The sequence below is a fragment of the Stegodyphus dumicola genome, chromosome 1, assembly GCF_044657685.1.
Source record: "Stegodyphus dumicola isolate Sdum_Otavi_A_Nest chromosome 1, ASM4465768v1".
Taxonomy (NCBI): Eukaryota; Metazoa; Arthropoda; class Arachnida; order Araneae; family Eresidae; genus Stegodyphus; species Stegodyphus dumicola.
In genome coordinates, this window is record NC_140768.1 from 144,936,400 (window position 1) to 144,959,842 (window position 23,443).

At 30.1% G+C, this 23,443-nt stretch overlaps 1 protein-coding gene across 2 annotated transcripts in view; it reads left to right on the forward strand.

The window, feature by feature from the left end:
- The first annotated feature begins 1,059 nt into the window (after nucleotides 1–1,059).
- Nucleotides 1,060–23,443, forward strand: part of LOC118181054 (uncharacterized) — a 47,313-nt gene continuing 24,929 nt past the window's right edge. The window contains exons 1-4 of one of the 2 annotated variants that reach the window (XM_035350135.2): nucleotides 1,060–1,356; nucleotides 6,198–6,342; nucleotides 17,297–17,482; nucleotides 21,494–21,586. In XM_035350135.2, coding sequence (XP_035206026.2) covers nucleotides 1,324–1,356; nucleotides 6,198–6,342; nucleotides 17,297–17,482; nucleotides 21,494–21,586 — 457 coding nt within the window. In that variant the 5' untranslated portion in view covers nucleotides 1,060–1,323. Of the gene's footprint in view, nucleotides 1,357–1,668; nucleotides 1,711–6,197; nucleotides 6,343–17,296; nucleotides 17,483–21,493; nucleotides 21,587–23,443 lie in introns of those variants that run through there. The other variant, XM_035350136.2, reaches the window with a different exon arrangement.

Sequence of the window (23,443 nt, forward strand, 5' to 3'; positions counted from 1 at the left end):
ATGCACTTATTTTTTCTTTTTTGTTGCCTTGGTGTATTCTGATAAATAACCAAGTCAGGAATACAAGCAGTTGGAATAGCAGTTGACTTCAGTATCTTTTTTGTCGGTAATCCTAGCAACCTATTTTTCATATCATCCTCATAATCAGATTCAGTGAAGTGAATGCTGCATATTCGAGCACTCTTTGTGTTAACAATATCCGCTCTTCGAACCCTATGCAACCATTCTTTCGTTAACTGAATATTTTTGTACGGAAATCTATGAAATACCACGCTAGTTTCTTTCGTATTATGATATGTATTGCTACAGGTAGCAACGGCACACGATACCATTTTTTCAATGATTTCTCATTACAAGAACTTTCGAAATACAAAATCCCTTTAAAAGTATCATCAGTTATAACTTTCAAGTAAAAAAAAAAAAAAAAAAAAAAAAAAAAACTTTTTCTCTGAAACTAACAGGGCTAAAGAAAGAGAATCCAAGAACTAAAGATTCAATCTTTCGCATTGATGCTCTGGTCAGTCGACGACGGGACGAACCCAGTGACGTCACATAACATCCGGTATCCTCCCCAAGAGGGGTTCGTGTCGGCATCGTTCTTCTCAAAGGGATGACCCAGCCCTTCTCTTTCTTTAGCCCTGTCTTTACCCGGCTTCGTTATAACAATCATCTTAGCATTTTTTCAAAGTTTGGGAAGAGTTTGGTTAAAGAGGCAGGCATTTAAAATACCCTTGTATCTTGTAATGAATCTTAAAGGAAGCCACTTTAACGCGACGCTAATGATGTTTTCAAATCAAGGCGATTTCCTGTTTCTAAGTTTCTTGGTATGTCCAAAATTTCCCGGGGCGAAGTAAGTTTGAGATGATTTTGCGTAGGAGGTAAAATAGTCAATCATTAACATAGGAGCTGACCTCAGTCCAAAATTCTTGAGTACAATGTGTGCTATTAGGGAAGAATTGCTTCTCAAAGTGATCCGCAAGAATGCTCTTTGGGAAATGGCCAAACACGCCTCTTTTGATGTCATATGTGACGTACATTATTAACCAATCAAATTTTTCTACCCAGCTGAAATTTCGTCTGTCCCGATTTCAAGAACATTGAGATAGTTTCGTTTAATTGATGAAATCTTTTACTCCGTAAAGGTGTTTCAACATCTTGACACTCGAGAATAAAATAGATCTGTGTTATCTGTTTTAAACGGTAGACGTTATAGTAGATGTTACTCAGGTACTGATGTCGTGTCTCTGTTTCGGAGTCGTTCTTTGAGATTATGTAGAATACTCCTGTCTTTTAAGAATTAAATTTTTAGCTTGAAAACGGAGCATGAAGAGGATGATGGGCATCCTATTCCGGCAGGTGATTAGGCAATTCTTATCAAATTTTTTTTTGTTTTTCTGTGTTACTGGTTTTTATTTATGGCTTAATCTTCACGAACTGTTATGCGTAGTTACTTATTTCTAATCTGAGAATTAAAAATACAGAAATTCAAGTAACTATTTTTTACATCTGAATTTTAACCCAAACGCCTTGATTTCTTCTTCAGTTCATTCTTTCTCCTCCCCTCCTCCCCTTGTTTGTTTGATGTATAAAGTATCTGATTTCCTGAAATTTAACTATTTTTTTAAATTATTTTAGCAGAACATACAAAGAACAAGAATTTATTAAATAAATTTTCATTGAAAAATGTATATGCTACCAGTACAACATTGTGTAAATGATTTGATAAGTTTGAAATTTATTTTTTGAATTTCTGTATTTTGAGATATATGATTTACAAAGAACCATCTGCGCAAATGGCTTGAAAATTTATTCTGTTATAATATACTAGTTATTTTTCTTTTAAAGTGTTTCTGATATGAAGATACTAATATAGAACTCATACATCTCTTTAAATTAATTACTACAGTAATTTCATATTTAAGCAGTCCTATATTAAATAAATTATGTATGATTTATTTGATAATTGTATTGAAATATTTTGAATCATCAGGTGAGCAGCCTTTGATACTAGACTAAGGTGACCAGATGTCCCGATTTTTAACAGTTTGTCCCGTGACATTTTAAAGAAGTCCCGATTTTTGGAAGCACGACAAAATATATTCTTATGGCTATATATACACTGCTTGTTGAAAAGGAATCTTCAAAAATTTGGCTAGAGTTTGTGCACTATCAAGTAGCTTTTTTTTTCAAAATGCTATAAAACTTATTGCAGGTGACAAAGTTTCGGTAATCGAAGTAGCAAATTAAGTTAATAATTTAAAATTTCAGTGTCAAGAGCAGTTAGAAAATAATTTTCTTCCGTTAACTTTCCATAATAGTATAAACCAGATAGAAGAACAAGGTGCAATAAATTGTGTAGATATCATGAATCACATTAAAAAGTTCTATAGTAACTGTATACATTATTTAGAAGAGTGGGCGGTACATTACAATGACACTAAATATTTATTTTCATTGGGTTACATTAAAACAAGAACTTAATTGGAATGATGTGCAAAAATCATTCAATCATATTTCCCATATAGCTATATTTCCCAAAATGATCTTTTTATTGAGGTACCATTATTAAAAAATATATTGATAAGGAAAATGTTAAAACTTGGGCATCAGCAAAAATCACACTAGAGTTACAAATGGTTAGAAATATTTTATCATTTTGAAACAAACCATGTTTCCTACAATAATGCACTAAAAACTGTGGAGTACGCTCTGTCCTTACTAGGAACTAATGCTGTGACTGAACGTGTTTTTTTCTACGGTAAAGTAAAGTATGGCATCAGAAAAATCACAATTAAGTGTTGACACTTTAAAAGCCATTTTATATGTGAAATATAATTCAACAAATTCTCGTGAAAAGCTTCATGACCTTTTAAACAGTGACAGCAATTTAATAAAAGAAAAAAAAAAAAATTCACTCAAATGAGAAGTATGCCAAATAATAAAATAATACTATACATAATTTTTTAAAGTATAATATTTATAAATTGTACTTATGTTGAAATTTTTAAAAAAATATATTGCAATACTATTTTTGCGTTCTATGAAAATTTTAGTTGCTCCATGTAGACCAAATTTTTAATCAAGAACCACCCCCCTTCTGGTCAATCGTGTCCCGCTTTACCAATGTTAAAAATCTGGTCACCTTATACTAGACCCATTGTCAAATTCCAGTGTATGGGTCAGATGTATAGGAATTTTCATGATTTTTTTACATGTGTAACATAGGTACAAGCCAGTTTACCTTTAAAAAGTCCTCTATGAAGGCATCGCTTCCCATACGCAGATACCACCCGAGTTGATTTGCCTTAATTGATTAACCCAATCTTTTTTAAATTATTAATTAGATATTGTTAAGTTCTAAAATTGAAAATATATAGCTTTCAGTTTTAAAATTTTGGATTAAGCTATTGACAAGGCAATGTTTGTAATTTGTAAAATAAATTATTTTATCAGTCATAAATGTTGTTGATCGTAATAACCGATTATAAATTTCGATTGCATTGTTAAGTGTTTTTGTTGTTTTGAAACATACTAAAACAGCAGTTGGTATTTAAAAGTTATTTGATTTCATGATAAAATATTCATTAACTTCTAGAAAGGCATTAAAATTTTGAAAAACAAATCCTGTAGTTATAACTTCCCTTGTGTATAAATCTAACGTTGTATCTACATATATATTACAGTAAACGACTACATATATATACACATATATATTAAAGCTACATATATATTAAAGCTTATATACTACGTATATATTAAAGCTTTAATACAAAATAAAATAGTTCTGGTTTACGTATTAACTGCTTAAGAATGTGTTAAAACATTGCTATATATGTGCCTTTTTATTCTCCAACAGATTTGATTACACATGAAATTAATTAATTGTAATTAATAATATAAATTAAAATGATAATTTGAAATTTTCTTTAAATCATCTTGACTGATTCCAACTGCCAGAATATATCCAAAATCAATGGGTACTTTCTGATTAGTACACTCTCACTTGAAAGATATTTATTGCTAGTTTTGTAAGTAGTTGTGAATTTGTTAGCAGTTTTGGAGAGAAACATTGGTTTAAGTATCATTACATCTATTTCAATGATTCATCCAACCCTGCCTTTTTTTTTTTTTTTAACATTCCATTTTTCTCTAAAAGACGTGCACACTTTTCAGTTTCTTGCTTTGTTTTCTGTTCATGCACACAGTGGTATATTTCAGCTAAAAAAATCAAACACTGCGCAAACTTGCAATTAGGTATAACTTTACAATGAAAGTCTTAAAGCGAGGAGAAGGAAAATATAAGCACATCATTCTTTAAGTGAGGTACTTTGCTAAAAATGATGAAAACTGCAGTATATGGTTTCCTGCTGTGCTGTAAACCTGAAATTCCCATAAAAGGGGATCATAAACAGCAGTTACAGTGGCAATAATGTCTAAAGTTGAAAGAAATCTAGGGGGATGCTGCATGCATACCTGGGTTTCCACATGAGTACTTTTTGGCATTGCGGTGTGTTACCTCATCAGTACTCTTTTTGCAGTTCATTTGTTGGTGTGTGAGTAATCAGCAAGTTTTGATGAAAGAGGTAACAGCAAATTTTTTAGAAATGTAATCATCCAGAATCACTTTGAAAAATTTTAGTGCACCAATTTTTAATCCAAGATTAAAATAATTTATGCTATCAAACTTGCCCTTATCATAATATTACAGGTAGCTTAATCATTCAGAAGTAAGGTAGAGGATGTCCGTTAACTGTCATCTTCAAGTGTGAACTGAAAATATTTATTAAAGACAATAACTTAGCTGTGCTGGGAAAATTTCTATGTGAAAAGTTGTCAGAAGTTCCATGTAGAAATTGTCAATTTATTTTAGAAAATCCTTGTGAATGGAAAAAGAAATGTTTGCTTTAGAATTATAAAATCAGTCATCTTTGTTATCAGCTTGAATATCAAAAGTTTACATTTAAAATTATGCAAGATTTTGAATAAAGATTGTGTTTTATGCATGAAGTCAAACATATTTTGTTTCCTTTGATGTATGAAATTAAAACATTTTATCTGATTATAAAATGCTGTCGATGATGAAAGTTAGTGGAAATGCCACCAGATTTGCATTGATCATTTCAGTGAAAGCTTAAAGAGAAAAGATTGTTTATTTAATTAGAGTCGTAAGATTCAAGATATGGATATAGTGTATAGGAAACTTAAATTGTATCTAATTTTTCACATTGCATTGCCATTGCTTATTCATTTTCAAATAAAATCATATGTTGTAGCCAAAAAGATACATTTTTCTTAATGCCAGAATCTCGTAATTTTTAAAATACCGTATGTTGCTGCATAGATGAGATTTCCAAAATTTGAACCATGTTTTCCAAATTGCAAGGGAAAACAGACAGCTAGCAGTCAACTTATATCTTTTTTTACAAAAACAAAAGTGGCTTATCAAGAATTATCTAGTTTACAGGAAACTAAGAACCAGTTATTAAAATTGTACATTTTAAGCTTATACATTATTGCTAGTAAATGAAACTTTAGCAACAGTTTTTGTTTGCCGTTAACGGGAAAGCGTGTTAAGTACAAAAATTAAATAATCGTTATACTTTTGCCCTAAATTCATTTATTACAAAAATTAAATAATCATTATACTTTTGCTCTAAATTCATTGATAGAACTGAGAAGCCCTGTTACTCTAGTAACTGCCTTCATTAAACATACTTGCAAGAGTTGTGATCAACAAACTAAACACCTGTTGTGAAGTTTGGAATCTCTGGTATGCTTTCGTGCCATAGTGACAACAAAGAACTAGTGATAAGAATTTTTATTAGAAATTCTTTTATAATCACTGCCCACTTTTCTTTCTATGAGGTGTATCCTATCTCAAGGATGATTCTTAGAACAATAGCATGGATACAGTGGTGCAGAAGGGGGAGACAAATAAAAATGTCTTTTGAAAGAGGGCTTTCACATTTTAGAAATTATCAGTGGTTTTGAGAGTCTTGTATAGAATGTTTGTACAAGTTTCCCATTGCTTTTTTTCAGAAGGATGTTTAAAAAAAATATAAAATTCTAAAATTTTCCAGTTACTTGAGGTTTTCAGTTACATGAATACTGGATAGTTGGGCTTTTACTTTACTAATTTGTAATTTGAAGTTATTTCTTTTTGTTCTTATATAATATATTTGCCCTTTATTTTTCAGCTATTTGATTCTTCTAGTTGCACCTATACTTATTTACTTGCGGATTCTAAATGTCGCAGTGCCATTTTGATTGATCCTGTAATTGAGCAAGTTAAGAGAGATGTAAAATTGGTAGAAGAGCTGAAATTAAAACTTTTATATGCTGGTAAATGTTCCATAAATTAATTTTATTTTTTTATTTATTTGTTTGTTTAATTAGTATATATGCATATATTATGTGCTAAGTTACACAGTTTTGATCAGAACAGTACATTGAGTTTTCTGGTTGCACAGAAAGAATAAATTTGTTCTTTGGAATAGTTAAAGTAACAAAGACATATCTGCAAATATTTGTTTGTTATCTGTTTGCTTGTAAATTTTTTTTTTTTTTTTTTTTTTTTTTTATGCTAGCACAATTAAGAATTTAATAATTGCATAAGATTTAGACTGACTTAACCCATTAACCGCTGGTGTTGCGTTGACGCAACGATCAAAATAAATGCATATATAAATATAACTACCTAAGATATTTTATACCTGCAGATGATTTTGTGTAGGGAATATCATGAAGATTATTTCTGTAAAAAAATATTTGCCTTCAACAATCATTTTGTTTATAATAATTAATCTCATACTTTAAGCAAATTTTTGACCGGGTATTTTTGCTGAAAATATTCAACGAAAGAATCTCGCCATCTTTATGAGTGATCTATTTTTTGTCAAGGTCACCATTTATCAGAACATTACATCAGTCAGATGTTTATATTTGTGTTGGGAAGGAAGGGAAAACAGGTGTTGCGCTGACGCAACGTCAGCAAGAAACGGGTAGTCAATCTCCTTTTTCACTCATTCCTTTCGATGTTCTGGTTCATGTTTTGGTTGTTTAAAAATACCTAGAACGAGGTATCTTACATTAGAAGAAGCCCTTCAAAGATTTTTTGATGAAGAAACAGATGATGATAATGTTAATAATGACCAGAATGAAACTGATATTGTTGTTGTTCCCGCAGAAATTGCAGAATCTAGTGATGAAGAAGAAAGGAATGGCAAGAACATGAAGAAAGAGATAGAAGAGAAATTATAAAAGACAAAATACAAGGTAAAACTAGTGCACAGATTTTCGTTTTGGTTTAGACATTTATTATCTTCTCGTTGAACAGACAAATATATATGCTCAGCGAAAAAAAAAAAAATGCCCAGAATTTATTGCATCTGAAGCCTATATGAGAAGATTTATTGGAATATTATTGCTTACAGGATATCCTTCTTTACCTCAAGAAAAAATGTATTGGTCTTTTGATTAGGACATTTCTGTTCCTGTTGTACAAGAATCGATATCACGTTTGCAGTAGAGGAACATGAAGCAAAATTTGCATTTGGCAATAGTCAAATTAACGATACTGATAAATTATATGAAGTGAGACCATATCTAAACTTACTAAATGTCACCACTTTTTACTACTGGAAATATAGTCTCTTAGATTTCAGACGCGAGAATGTATTATTCCTTTCGCAAACTCCTATTGAGAGTGCCAAATCAGCCAGAAATAGATCAGCAACAGGAAGACCTAGTAAATTCAGCATTCAAAAACCATTGCATGGAGATGGAGACATTTTATCGTAAAGTCCGTTGATAACAAAAGACTTTGTTGTAAAGAGTACCATAGCCAGACTGTTTATAGATGCAAAGTATGTAATGTAGCTTTACATCATGATTGTAATCAAGCTTTTCATGCTTGAATTTTTCAATTGAAATAATCTGTATTTGTAAAAGAAATACAATGTATATTTTAATATTAAATTAATTACAAGTGAAGTGATTTGTAGATTTATAAAATGTTATACAGCTAAAAAGTAATCCTGCGCTCCACTCAAAAGAAACATCACATAAGTACAATCCTACTCACTAAACATCCGTAGTCTTATTCTGCTGACGTTGCGTAAACGCAACACTTGCATTTCCCACAGGTAAGATCATTTTTTTTTAATTTTCAATGTAAATTTATGTTATAAATGCTTAATTTAATATTTGTTGTTATTTTCATGAGAAAAGAAACATTCCTTGTAGTTTAGGTGGTTAATGGGTTAAAGCATACAAAATAATATAAATATCTGTAGATGAAAGCTTTTAAGGACCTCTTTTAAAAGGAATGCACAGGAATGTTGTTATAGGGATGGTACTGCATGAAATCATGTATAAAACTCGTTAAATGGAATCTTTTAATTTTTTTAACCATTATTCTTTGACTTATATGTTTTAAGATGCAATTTTTTTTTCAAAAACTCATATTTTCATTGTTAACAAATTGTTCATTTGTTAACAATGAAAATATGAGTTTAATATTTTCATTTTTAACAAATTAAATAAAATTATTTGTGCCAATTATGCATTATTTATCTAAATAATCTTGATAAAACATAAAACTGGGCACAGTGAATTAAAATATAGCGTTTATTAAGAGGAAAATGGATCCTTATATTACTAAATCAGTTATTACACTCTAAAAAGGAAGTTCAGAGTTAACAGACAGCCAAAAGAATGCATTCGTTAAGGCACTGTGAACCACCTGACGCTAGTGAAAATAAAAGAACTTTGTCATCCCATAACTCCTTTAAAATATGAAAGTAACAGTACATGATTCATGTTATGAGAAATTAATCATTTTAATCCATGAGACAAGGAATAATTTCGGGCACTTTTCTGTTAGCTCATGTACTTTTTTGCCATAGATTTCTGTATTAGTAAGTAATAACCCTTTTTTAATATAGTCGAAGAATTCTTTTTTAGTGCTTTCTTTTATTATTATTATTTTATTTTTATTTTTATTGTAGCTATATTTTAAATATTCAGATTTTAACTGTATTTTGCATTTGTTGAATCTGGTTACTGACTTCAGCCTAACTGAAATTTTTTTTAGTTTATCTTGATGAACCCCTTTAAGAAAATTGTATTTTATAGTACCTTATTATGATTTGTACAGATATTCAAGATATTAAGCTATATATTTAAGGAATAACAAGCATTTAAATCAGGTATGGAAGATCTGTTTATTGACATTTCACTGTACGAAAATTTCTAGCTTTTGAAATTTTAGTTTATTATTATGTGTAGCTGCTTCATTGATAGTATTCTGTGTTGGGTATCTGTTTATGAAAATTTTATGCACTTAATATAACTCCTTATGCCATTATTTTTCATAACTTTTTTGTAATGTTTCCTGAATGCAAAAAGTTATTTGAAATCCGTATAGTCTATAACTCCAGTAGTTATCTATGTTTATTATATTTTGTCAAGTTATTGGTTGGATCCTAGCAGAGCCTACACCCTTGGCGCGCCCACTTATATGGCGTGTATCGATGTGTAAATGGACAAAGTCAAGAGAGTGTGCAATGCCAAGTTTGTGCAATTCCAGGATGTTTTTTTTTTTAAGTAAAAATAGGTTGATGTATACATGGATACCGAGTTTGTGCAATTTTTTTACTTATTATTTTTAAATTGGCGATTTTGAGAAACGATGCAGTGGGTGATTCTGCACTTTTCCAGTTTGTCACTAAGGGTGTCGGTTCTCCTAGGATTTTACTAAGTTATTAAATGTCATCAAATCCTAGTAACAAATAGTCCAAATTGTGTAGAGAATTATTTTGACATTATAGAGCCGGTGTTCTTCTCAAATCATATTTTAAAGTTTCTAGTTTGATATTACTCAGACATGTACGAATGTTTTAGGTTTTTACAAATAGCATTGGGATTAGTTAATGAACATTCTTGAAAGGAAACTTAACATTACTGTCTGAAATAAGGAGGGATACCTGTTTTCTCAGAGCAAGTGGAATAAAAAAAATCTCAAGATAAAGGTAAAAAAAATTTGGAAGAGAAAGCTAGGAATGTAAATTAGGTAAAAAAGCTATCTTGGTTTGGCATAGATATAAGACTCAGGACAGAAACATTGGAACTATTTCATACAACACTGACTAAATTAAATTTCATGAAAAATGTACTTCTTAACTATATTATATACCTTAACTATATTATATACATATATGTATATGTTTGTGCCTTGCGTGTCGGTGGTCTATTTTAGCCAGAGTGTACATCTATCCTGAATGGGTCAGACTACTCTGGCGATGAGGCCTATTCAACTCGGAGCAATCAAGGGGCCACTGATACTACATGGTCCCCACTTCGAAATCCATACTGTGCAGGTGTGACGTGCAGGCACCAAATCGTCTGTAGATGACTTGGGTACTTGTCTGGATGTTGTAAGAAGTAGAGCAAACACCATAAAAAGTATGTCTGATGTAGTTGTTGAAACTGATATCATCACATCATTTTTTTTGTAAATACAGTATTTACATATCTGTTTCCCCTTTTCTTTTTACTAATATTATTTATTGAAAAATCAAGCAATAAAAATTATGTCATTTTTGAGTAGAGGGTTTTCAGAAAGAACTTGGCATGTTAAGTAAAAATATATTTACGGGTGACCCTTGGTAAAAATTGGCAATTTTTGGTGGTACATGGATATCGAGTTTGTGCAGTTCTTTGAATTGTTATTTTGGCTTTGTGTATCGGTGATTTTTAGCCTACACAAAGACAAAATAACAAGTCAAAGAATTGCACAAACTTGGCATTGCGCACTCCCTTTGTCCATGTACATATCGATCTAGTTTCACTTAAAAAGCAAAGGAGCACCCAGTTCTACAGTAGAGCCAAACAAAAAATACATAATCTCAATAAACTACATTTTAAATCAAACAATAAAATAACATAAAAAAGGGAATTCATCTTATGCATCTAAACACTTCACAAAGCAAATATCCACTTACCTTGTTTAGAAATTTCTGAGTCCTTCAGTCTATGGCACACAAAATTCCTCAACAGCATCCAAAAACTTCCTAAAATTATGTGAACTAGAATCCGTATGTTGGTGTCGCCACATAAATTCACAAAAATAAGAGTCAAAAATATCCTCTGACGTTCAACCATACACATTTCCTTTCTAAAAACAAGATGCTTATAATGGCTACTAAGTAAACTTTCGTTTACACACCAGTCAATTAATGCAATTTTTCCCTTTCGTTCCAAATCTTACAGAAACTTCAAATTAATCTTACCACATTCAGCCATTCTACCATTTAAACCACAAAATAAGCAGTGTGCTTCCTAACCAACACACACCACAAGCCCTTACAAATTTTTTTCCCATCATTCAAAATTTATGTCAATCACGCAACCGATTACATCATAATAGGGTTTCCATAACATTAAACTACTCAGATTACCATAAATAAAACAACAAGGGGCACCCTTCAATCTATTCTAACCACATATTGTTGTAATAGCTAATCTCACATGTATGACTTAATCTGAACAAGCCTGTGAATTTTATCATGGCAATGAGTGCTACATCGTGTACATTGTTGGCATCAGCCTAGAGCACCACATATATAAAAGCATAACTTTGCTCTGCCATAATTTTGAAGAATATTAGGGAATGGGTCCAAAGGTCTCAAACCCCTCTTCCCCTGCCACCAAACTATTCAAAAGGACTTTTGGCTTGCTGTCTGTTTTGAATGCTTCCATACCGCACAGACACTATACATTTATAAACATCCATGCCTTCTCTGGGATTCAAACCTGAGCCCATTGGTATAGCAGTCAGCGTCGCTAACCAGTATACCGTCTGGACAGCAGAACTTGACATATAAAAAAAAAAAGCATATAGTATAAATAGATATAGTAATAAAGCCATAAAGTAAGAAATATAGAGCCAATATTTCACAAAGACCAAAAATTGAAATTCATAATTAATGAATTTCAAATAATTACAACAAAGTTAAAACCAAAACACTTCAAACAAATAAAACCCCATTAAAAAAATTAAAGAAAATTTAAAGAAAAAATGAACAAAAACAGAAGAGGAATTCAATCAACTGCAATCTTACTTCATCAGGGGAAAGGAACATTGAAATCAATTGAATTCTCTCTTCTACAACAATCCCTGCTTTTCTGTATCCAGAATTACCCAATTTGCAAAAATAAAGAAAGAACTGTTTTTAACAAATTTCTGCCTTTCACAAAAAATGGGGAATTTTTCTCTTCACTACAAATAACAGATTTGCCAGTTTTTATGCCTTACCAAAATTTCATAAAAATCATGTAAAATTAGATTTATGGCTAATAGTATTAGAAACTTCAAGAAGAATTTTGATAATATTTTTACCAATCTACTTAAGTCTGTTTGTAAAGTAGTTTTTGAGCAAGTTAAAGAAGACAAAAGCTTCTGCTGGATTATTTACGACAACTTAAAAATCGTTGAAGAAGTTAAAAATCTTAAAATTTACAATATTAACTGCTATGACTTTGTAAACCTCTACATAACCCTGCCACTCCATGAAATCTATGAAAGTCTCATAGAAATTTTTTCCTGAAATACTTAATATTCTGTATCTACAAAAACAGAAAGAATTTGTACAATTTTCACTGTACAATAACTGTATTAAATATTCAAACTTTCTTTACCTGCAAACACAAGGACTTTCAATGGGAAGTTCTTATTCCACTCATATTTGTAACCTATTTCTATTTTCAAAAGAATTTAAATTTCTTAAAAGCCTTTCTGATAACGATTTTAGTAAATTTGAACACACTTATAGATATATTGATGACATTATTACTTTCAACAATTTTAATTTCATCGAAATCAGCAACATCTACCCAAATTGTCTAAAACTAAACAAGACCAATAAAATCCAAACAGAAATAGTTTATCTTGATCTAAGTATTCATAATGTAAAGGAAATTAAACTTTTTGATGAACAAAAAGATTTTAACTTTTCTACTAATAAACTTATTAATTGGAATTCAAACATATGTAAAAAAAGTTGTTGGGAATAGTACTATTTTTAACCAAATTAGTAGAATTAAGCAAGTTTACACTGAAATAGAAACACAAAAAGAAGAATTTCTAATTCTCACAAAAATTTTAAAACATCATGAAATTCCTTTAAAATTCATTAATAGTATATTAAACAAACCTGAAGTAGTCTACACTCTATAATACTTTTTAAAGGTATGAATTTTTTATTTCAAAGCTCTAAAAAAAGAAGGATAAAGGAGGATGCTTTAAAGGGTATATAGTTTTATTCATTATTTTTTTTTTTTAAATTACTATTCTGTTACTGACCATGGCCTTATATATATTCAAAGTCGTCATGAAAAGCCCATGATGTGAAGACTTTTTACTTTTCTAACATAGTTCTTTTACTTCATTTTTCAACTTTTTTCTGTACTTTTAAATTACAAAATTTCAAAACTAAAATTCAACTTTATAGATTTCTTACTAATCTTTACAAAGCAATTATTAAAACTATTTAACCACATTTTGTTTAACCACATTTTCACTTTTTTAAGGATTAATTGATTTTTAAAATTTAATTAAAGTTTTAAAAATATTTTACAAGAGTCAAAATTTCATTCAATTAATATGCAATTTTTTCTTTGACTAAAAAATATAAATAAATTTTCTTTAAAAGTTTTACTTTGGGTTTCAAAATTACATATTTCATACAAGATTTTAGCTTTTGTGTGATTACTTTCTCACCAAGATTTTTTAGTGGCAAAATGGCACACCTGTACATCACTTCTGTTTCACATCTCATAATTAAGACTAGTGTCTAATGAGAGTGCTCAAAGTTCTTTATTACTTCCTGTGTGTAACTAATTAATTTTTTTCAAGTGTTACACTAAATTCACTCACATCTTAATTCATTGGATTATCTGTTTAAAAATAAGCATTTTGATTTAAAATTCTTCACTGCAGTATTTTGTTTTTTCACTTTCGGTTTCAATTTTAATAAAATAGAATTCTCTTTTTATAAAACAGAATTCTGTTCTTTTTTTAAGGTTTTTCTAATTATACTAATCAGAAATTCTTTTGTTTTTTCCATGCTTTGGGAAAGGGCCAGAATTTTTTGGGTGAATAGTTCTAGATTAGATTATAATAGAACTATTATGATTATAATATATTGAAATGGTTCGGCTAGTTCTGGATACAGAAAAGCAGGGATTGTTGCAGAAGAGAAAATTCAATTGATTTCACTGTTCTTTTCCCCTGATGAAGTAAGATTGAAGTTGATTGAATTTCTCTTCTTTGTTCATTTTTCTTTAAATTTTCATTAATTTTTTGAAATGGTGTTTAGCTTGTTAAAACTGTTTTGGTTTTAACTCTTTTTAAATTCTTTGTTGCAATTATTTGAAATTTATTAATTATGAATTTCAACTTTTGGTTTTTGTGAAATGCTAGTTCTAAATTTCTTATTTTGTCTTTAATGATATTTTTTTTTTCAGCTTAATGCTCAAAAATACTAGGCATATTTATATTTGGTTTTTAGTTTTCAAAAAAATTGTTTTGTAATAGATATAGTAATATATTCTATTTTAATTTCAAAGAAGCAAATTACAGTTTTTATTTTGCTGTTTATTTTATTTAGACAATGTTTTTTGCTACTATAAACCAGAAGTATATAAATCAATATGCCAATTTTTTTTTTTTCTTTGAGAGGTGGGTATACTATATGAGTAAATTGTTTAAAGCAAATTTTAAGAATACCAGTGGTCAGTTTTAAATTTACTATTGGATTGCTTTTTTTAAAAAACAAAATAAAGAAATGTACGATTACTGATATTGTGGAAGGGGAGAAGCAAGTTGAGTGAAAGGAAAATATTTAATTTTGTAGCAGAGATTAAAAATAATTCATACTCTTTATTTCATATTCTAAACTAATTATCTTGATTCATTTTTTTTATTAATCCCATGCATTGTAACGTTGGTAACTTAACTACATATTTAAAATTTTTTCTTTGGTTTGAGAAGATAGTGCAATTTAATATGTGTGTTTTAAAAAGCTGTTTAAGTAATTTAAATGAATATGAGTGAAATAACTTTTTCTTTTTTTATCCCTACGCCTATTTGTGGTATATCTGTCATTAGTTGACAAGTAGCCCAATAAAATGATGAGAGAGCAAGAGCAAAAATTAGCCGTGATATGGTTTTCTATAATAAACTTTAAAATAATAGGGCAAATGAGGTAATCACTATCCATATCACCCTGACGACACAGAGGACAGCAAGTTGAATCCTTAACTCCAATCCGATGTAAATACTGCTGTAAATAATCATGGCCGGTTGTCAAACGAAAGCAAACAACTCCATCTGTCCAAGGTAAAGAACTGGGGATTTTATTTCATTTCCTGAGCAGGATATTCCACTTCTTATTCACTGCTGCATTAACATATAAGTATATTCTATTATTTTTCATTTTATTGTATGTAATTCTTTTAATATTATGCAAAGGGAAATCAGGTTGGGCCATAAGAGATCCATCCTTGGCAATCTATCTGTCTGCTCATTTCCACAAATATCACAATGGCTCGGAATCCACTTGAAGGGTAATGCTCTCTCTGTTTTCCCTTAGCTCAAAAAGTTTCATTTTGTAAGAATGAACCTGGGCATTAGAATTGGTAAGTGGCAAAAGTAGCAGCTTGTGAATCACTGAGAAACATAATATGATCTAGGCTATTTTTAAATTTATCGTTTGCATATGCTACAGCTGCCATCTCTCTATCAATGTTGTCACAGTACTTCCCAACAGAATATCTAATACTAAAATTACTTGGATAGGCTCCAGCACTGGCATTTTTTTATTGCATTTACTGCTGAACCCATGTGTGTAAACAAGAAGCTATTTGTCTGGAGGGTATCTGTAATATATAGTAGCCAGAGCAGCATTTTTTAACTCATTTGATGTGGAAAGGTGTTTTTTAACATTCGATCAAGATGCTTTTAAAGCTTATTTAAATTTAAAATGGGATTCTACTCCTGTGAGAAAAACCTGACTATTGGCTGTAGGAATATCGTAAGTATCATAAAGATCATATACAGTCGAAAGGAAAGATCTATGAGTCTTTAGTCTTTCACTTGTGGTCTATAGATTTAAAAAAATTTCTTTTAGTGAAATAACATATGTATGGTATTCAATAAATACCCAATCGATAAACACTAAGGCAAAGAAATTATATGTTGTGTATAGGATTATTGATACCTTTTCTGCTATAGAACAAACTTCACCAAATGATATTTTCCCAATTTATCTGCTAATTTCTTTTAGTAGGATATGGATTTTCAGGAAAATCGGAAGTATATTTCAGTTTTACTGGCAATCAGTAATTAATTACCATGTTTAAAAAATTTTATCACTGAAAGAAATAATAAAACCAAATATGTGATTTTTTAAAAAATTTCTAAAAAAAAATCTTTTTTTTTTTTTTTTTTTTTTTTTTTTTTTTTTTTTTTAAACTCAAAATAATCAATCACTATTTCCAATTTACCACAAAGTGTAAATTAAGCTGCTGTATTCTTTCAAGAAATTGGATTTTACCATCACCCATATTTGTGAAAACAAATGTGAATATGACTTACATATTTTCCCATCAACCATTTTAGCAAGCAAAAATTGGCACCAAATTAGTGCTATTTAGTGTTAGCTATTGATAATCCTGACATTGCAACTCATTTATAAGATCTTCACCTTTGTTTTATGTAATCTCAGTAAATCCTCAATAAGCCAGTTTGCTTTTTTATTTATTTAGATAATTAACAAATAATCTATTTCTTTGAAATTTCCACTAGTATCTAGTATGACTGGTGCAAGTGGGAGCTCATATTTAATTTATTTTATAAGTTGTATCCATAGCTTATATTTGTTGGTCATCTAAATAAAAAGTTTTCTGTTCCTTCAAACTTCCATCAGAATGATTGCCATAAGTTCGGCAAGGATTTTGGGAAACTGTCATTGTTGCAGGACCTTTTTATTTTTATTTATTTATTTATTTTTTTTAAGTAGAAATTTGTATTTTTAAAAATAAAATTCTTTATTTTTCATATTTATGCTAAAATTCCATTATTTAAGAGTGTCTTTTTTTTCTGATATGGTGCCTAAATTTCATCTCTTTTATCTGTAGTGATTTATTTGTTTGTAAAATAATTACTAATGTGATTTTGCTCTGATTGTTATAATGCTATTAATTTATGAATTTAATCTCTTTCTTGTTTTTGCAGCAAACACTCACGTGCATGCTGATCACATCACAGGCACTGGAGAGATAAAGAAACTATTGCCAGACTGTCAAAGTGTAATATCTCGGGCATCTGGCGCCCAGGCTGATAAATATCTGGAGCCAAGGGACATGTTGGAAATTGGTGATATTCGCTTAGAAGTACGACCCACCCCAGGCCATACAGACGGTAAGTATTTTTATATTTATTATTTTGAAATAGGTGTAGCATGTATTTAATATAGATATAGTATATTGTTTTACTAGACACAGTTTTAAGTAAAGATGACAAATTTAACTGCAGAGTTGTTTCATATAGCATAAGTTAACCTGAAAGCAATTAGAAATTGATTAAATTATAGTGAACTTCCAATTATCCAAAGGTATATTAAGCAGTCTTTGTTTGAAAAAATGTAAGCTTTTTAATTGTGGAATAATTCTAAAATTACCATCCTAATACCTTAAACTTCATCAACATGAAACAATGCCGTCTGCAAGAAATATAAAAAAGAAAAGTTCCAGTGATACTGGATGATGTTATGGTATTTAGGAATCAGTATGTAATTTAATTGAGCATAATCCTGAATATATAAACACTTTATTATAAAAAATTAAAATTTTAAGGAAATACTTTGTACCAGTTTGAATTCGATGGCATAATTCAAATTTTCTTGTAAATATTGTTCTTTAGTGTCATTTGTAACTCACTTGTTCTTGTCATGAGAGTAGGTCATAGATAGATACGTCTGCATATAAAAATGACTTTCTGTGTGGGTGAGCAATCAAATATTGCGGACTAATCCTATCTATCAGTGAAGAGGCCAGCACTTTTGGGGAGGGAGGATTAGACCAAGGTACTAAAAAGTACTATCTTGAGAAACTAGAGGAATTGGGCTATGAATACCAACACATCAAGGGTACATTATACGCCTTACAGAAACGAAGGTCCGTCTTGGACTATGACACAAGCATTAATGATCTGTTGGCACAACAACTAGCAACCCTGCGGAAGAAAGCCAAACAGATAAGGGATAAGTTAAATCTTTATACCTTTGGATGCATTAGTAATCATAAAATTATCACCTCAAACCCAGATGCAAGCATAAATCTGAATGTTGATTCTGAAGGTTTCATGTAGCCTACCAAACAGTTAACATCCTAAAATAGAAAAATTTACAGTCATTAATACTGCCGTATCAATTCGTTGTCCTAAATAACAGTACAGAAAATGTTGAAAATAATGATACTTCACTAGAAATTCAAACTCGGCCACAGCCATGGGCTACAGAAAACTCAATTATGGTTAATCCTGGACAGTTATCTTTCAAGGATTTCCTTGGTCAATTTTCTTGATCAATGACAGCTAAATTTCTTGGTAAACTGAATGGGGAATATGTCAAGATACTCCCTAATAATGCAGAATACTACAGAACACTTAGTACTCTCTTTTAAGAAAAACACATTGAACACTACATCTATAATAGAACTATTAAAGTAGTTAGTCGTGTGTTACCTATAACTATCAACAAAACTAAAATTGCAGCTTCGCTTATCAGAGGAGGATTATTCATCTAAAATGTATTACAACTAACACGAAGGAAAACAAAAGCGCCAATGCCCTTTTTCTGATATATGTTATCCCAAACTATATGATTCTCAAAATTTATGAAATTTCATATCTAATGCTATTCTCAGTTTTGGTTGAAACATGTGTCACAAAAAACTTAGTCCTGCAATACTACTATTTCCAAATATGGCATAACTCAACTTTTAATTGTTTTTTCAAATCTAGATGTGTTAAATGTGCCTTTTCACCCCAAACTATTGACTTCCCTGACAAGGGAGAAACTGAACAACCCAAAAGCATTAATTGCAGTAACACAGACACCATGCTTCCTGTTGTGGTTTCCTGCTCAAAAGCAACAAAATTAAAGATAGCACCATCAAACTCATCATAACCTACTCACAAATATTAAAAAATCAATGCAAAGTAGTAATGTTATAAATAATCACAGCACCAATTACTGTTACTTTAACTTTCTAATGAAAATTACACCAATGCAAATAACACATAAAGCTGCCAGTAATAAAATCAATAGCAGATCCACTAGCTAAGGGTAGAACATCATGGAAGTAAATAATATCTTCGATAAAAACAAATTGACTGCTATAAACAATACATTAAAAAAATATACAATCAAAGTTTGGGCTTGTGATAGCATTATTGACAAAATTTACACCTTTTCTCAAAATTATTTTAGATGTTAACATAACGCCAATGAATAACTGTAAGCAACTCATCTTAATGTTATTTTATACTGCCCTTTGATATTGTAAATGTTAGCTTGATGGTTTAAACACCTGATTGTAGGCCGATAGCTCAGCAGTTAGAGTCTCATTTATTAGAATTTTTATTAGCACAGAAGGGCTATTAATTTCGTTTTGCCATTTTATGTTGAATCACTATATATGGCTTATCAATTTCAAATTATTGCCACCAAATGTTAGAGCCCTGTATTAAATTTAAAGAAATTGAATAAGGAAGAAACTGTATAAATGTATCTCTGTTTCTTGTATTGTGATAAAACAATGGTATCTAGAGCCATCAAATTTTGAATAACATAATCCTCTACCCGAATATGAGCATCTGGAAGCCCTAATTTGAAATTTGTTTGATTGTCTATTTCATATTTTATAGACATTTAATGAATCTTTTTATTAACAAACTTGGTGATTTCAAAGCGAGCTATGGCAACATTACGGAAAAATTTTTTTTTATCTCTAGCGTGAGAGGCTGTGTATCAGAAATTCTGAAGATATGCTCTTTTTAAATTATTTTTTAAAATTATTTTGTGATATTGCTGTTGAAATAAATTTTATGGTTTATGTGCGAAGAACATGGTATTTAATAAATAAAGGTAACACACAAACATTAAAAAAACAAATTCCCTTTGAGCATAATATAAAATCTGAAAGTTTTTGCAATTAACTTCAACTTTTGGCTATTTTTATCACTGCATTTATCATTTATTCTTCTAATGCACTCTGGTATATTTTCCTTTCCTCATTTGTTTTATAATTCAGCTTTTTTTTTTCATTTTATTATTTTTAAAAAATTTATATGGCTCTGAAATTAATCTGACCAAGCTAAGTTACCTGCTAATCCAGAGTATTATTATGATTAATTCCCCTTACACAACCAATAGGAAGCTTTTGCTCCTGACATCACTGCTCGGAACTCTCCATCATTAATGACCTAGCATCCATTCACCGATCTGTCTTAGTGTTTTCCTCTTTATAACTCTAGAGTCTTTACCATCTTCATGCTAGCCATCGTAATTGCTATAATGTATCCACATTGTTGCACTCAGGATCAGACTATGTCCTGGTGCTTGCCTCACATGACTGAATCACCCATGTCATTTATAACTTGGCTTATTCATTTTTAATGAATGTTATTCTTCCATTATTTACAATGTGTTAGTTTATAATACTGATTTAATATATGCAAACAAAGGAATGTACTTGGAAGATGTTAAATTACTTGAAATTATAGGTAAATTGATAATGGTATTTTTCTATTAACTGTGATTATGAATTATTTGTCTTAAGTTTTTTTTTTTAACTGCCTTGAGCTAAACAGTGGGTTTGAACACTGGAAGCTTTGAGCAGCATCATGCCTGTTATTACCTCAGTTAATTAGCCGTTCAGTGCACTCTTCTTCTCATGTACCTTTTAGCTCTAGGTATTGTTTCAGAAACTAGCATTCCCCATTTGGATAATAATTGTTATTATATACCCTTCAGCATAAAACCTTTTATCTATTTTATTGCCTTTTTTAACATTTTGAGTTTTTACTTAACATGGAAACTGCCAACAAGAAGAAAAAGAATCAAGAATTTACCATTGACAGGTATTGCCATTTCATAAATTATAAAACATGTATGTACCATACACCTTTCCACATAATAGTGAATTTCATGACTTTTATCACTCTGATGCTGTAAGAGGGAGTTCACTTGATTTTGAGTATTTAATGTGAAATTAGAATTCTTAACAGTTTCTACATATAATTTTTTATCAGTAGTTATTTATATAAATTTTTTATGTTTAGCTGTTAAATCACATCATTATTTTATTATATAAAAACTGGAATATCTATTATGAAAGATTTGAAAATTTTTTTGTGCCCGATTTTCAGGTTGTGTAACTTATGTTTGTCACGAAGCAAAGATGGCATTTACAGGGGATGCCTTACTTTACAGAGGCTGTGGCAGAACAGATTTTCAGCAGGGTAACCTTTATTTTGATTTTTTTGTTTTTAAAGTATTTAAGTTAAAAATATTTGAGGAAGAAATTTAGCTTCATTTTGAATTAAGGATGATACTTTATCTTCAGTAATATCTTAATTCCTTTGGTTAGATGGATAGAGAAGAAAATTAATTTTGTATTTAAAATAAAATTTAATTATAATAGAATTCTGATAACCTGTGACCATGTAATCCACCCTGTCTTGAATGTAAGCAAATGAAGTTATATTCTTCAGAAAATTTACACTGGCAAAATAAATGGCAGTATTTCTTATAATGTTTCTTTTTAACCAAAAGTTATGCACTTGCATATTAATGCAACCACTTGGTGCAGTTTGGTAATTTTTTCAGATGAAAAGGTAAAAGTTACTTTTTACATGCAAGTCAGCATATTTTGCAGCTTTAAAAAAAATAAAAGCTTTCAATAAGCCAGTAAACACTATTAACTAATCAAAAGAAAACAGAATTTAGAAATTTAAAATAAAAATTGTATGATACTTTAAATATTTTTTCCACATCCTTTTGTAATTTTTTTATGCTGTTCTTCTAATGTACACAGTAATCTGTTTTTGCTTAAAAAAACATCAGGTTGTGCACAATAACAAGCAAACTTGTTATTGTGCACAACCTGCAAATTTTGTACTACATACCTACTAAACACATTTCATCATTGTTTTCTTAAATTATTTTATGGCAAAATATTGTATTCGTGCAGGATTTTTACTGTAGCATTTTGCACTGCTGGCAAATTCCACATGTGAATATTCTAAGATTCATACCCCCCAAAAATCACAATTGGTCTATAAAAGACATTGAACTTGGAAATGAATAAAAAGGGTAGGGCAAATAGGATCATGTTTCAATGAAGGTCTGTTATGATTGTGATTGCTTGAAGAATGATTATGCACATGGTTGCTTGAGTTTGGCACATTCCAAAAATTTGGTGATTTTTAAGATAATTGTGTTAATACATAAGTGTTAAGAGTTGGTACTTTCTGATAATCTTCACACCTACTGAAAAGCAGGAAATTCCTTGGCGATTTCGGATAGCAGTTGTGAACTTGTTGGCAATTAATTTTTTGACAAAGTAATGTGTAAAAGCAAGAGCCATTTTCAAATTGGCAGCACACCAATAATCCCATAAAAGAGCAATTAGTCAATCAAATTTAAAAAGAAAAATCGATAATAAATCATTTACCTTTTCCAAGAAATCTGTGTGTAATTTTTCTCACCATGCAACCTGCTTTGCTAAAAAATAAAAAAAAAAAAAAAGGGGGGGGGGTTATAAACATGGTATATTTATCTTCCAACCAAATTCTGATCTTTCTAACACTTTGCTTGCAATATTTCTCTTTGTATTTCCATAAAATTTGATTGCTTAAGAAGTATAAGTTCACAAATTGAGAAGTTTTGTATTCTGTATTATAAGATATTTCTGGAGAAATGCAATGCTTCCTTTCTTTTTCGTCAGCCAGCATACTCAGTACTCCCATTACGATTCCTTAGAATGGAAAAAATATACTCTGTCTGAAAAGAAACACTACTCAGAAAAATGGTAATTGAATTTCAAAAGTACGAAATGAGGGGGGGGGAAGTCATGATACATGCATATCTAGGGTGCCACATAAATACATTTTAATAACATAGTTGTGTGGCTAGCCACACAACTATTTTGACAACATATGTTGCCTCACGAATATTTTTCTTGACTTTTCAGTCGATGCAGATAATCAGAAATTACTAAAGTTACTAAGTAAGATTTATATTGTAACTCTTTGTAATGTATTTTAATTTTCCACAGATTTCTCATCTGTGAATTGTGAATATTTCAAAAAATTTAA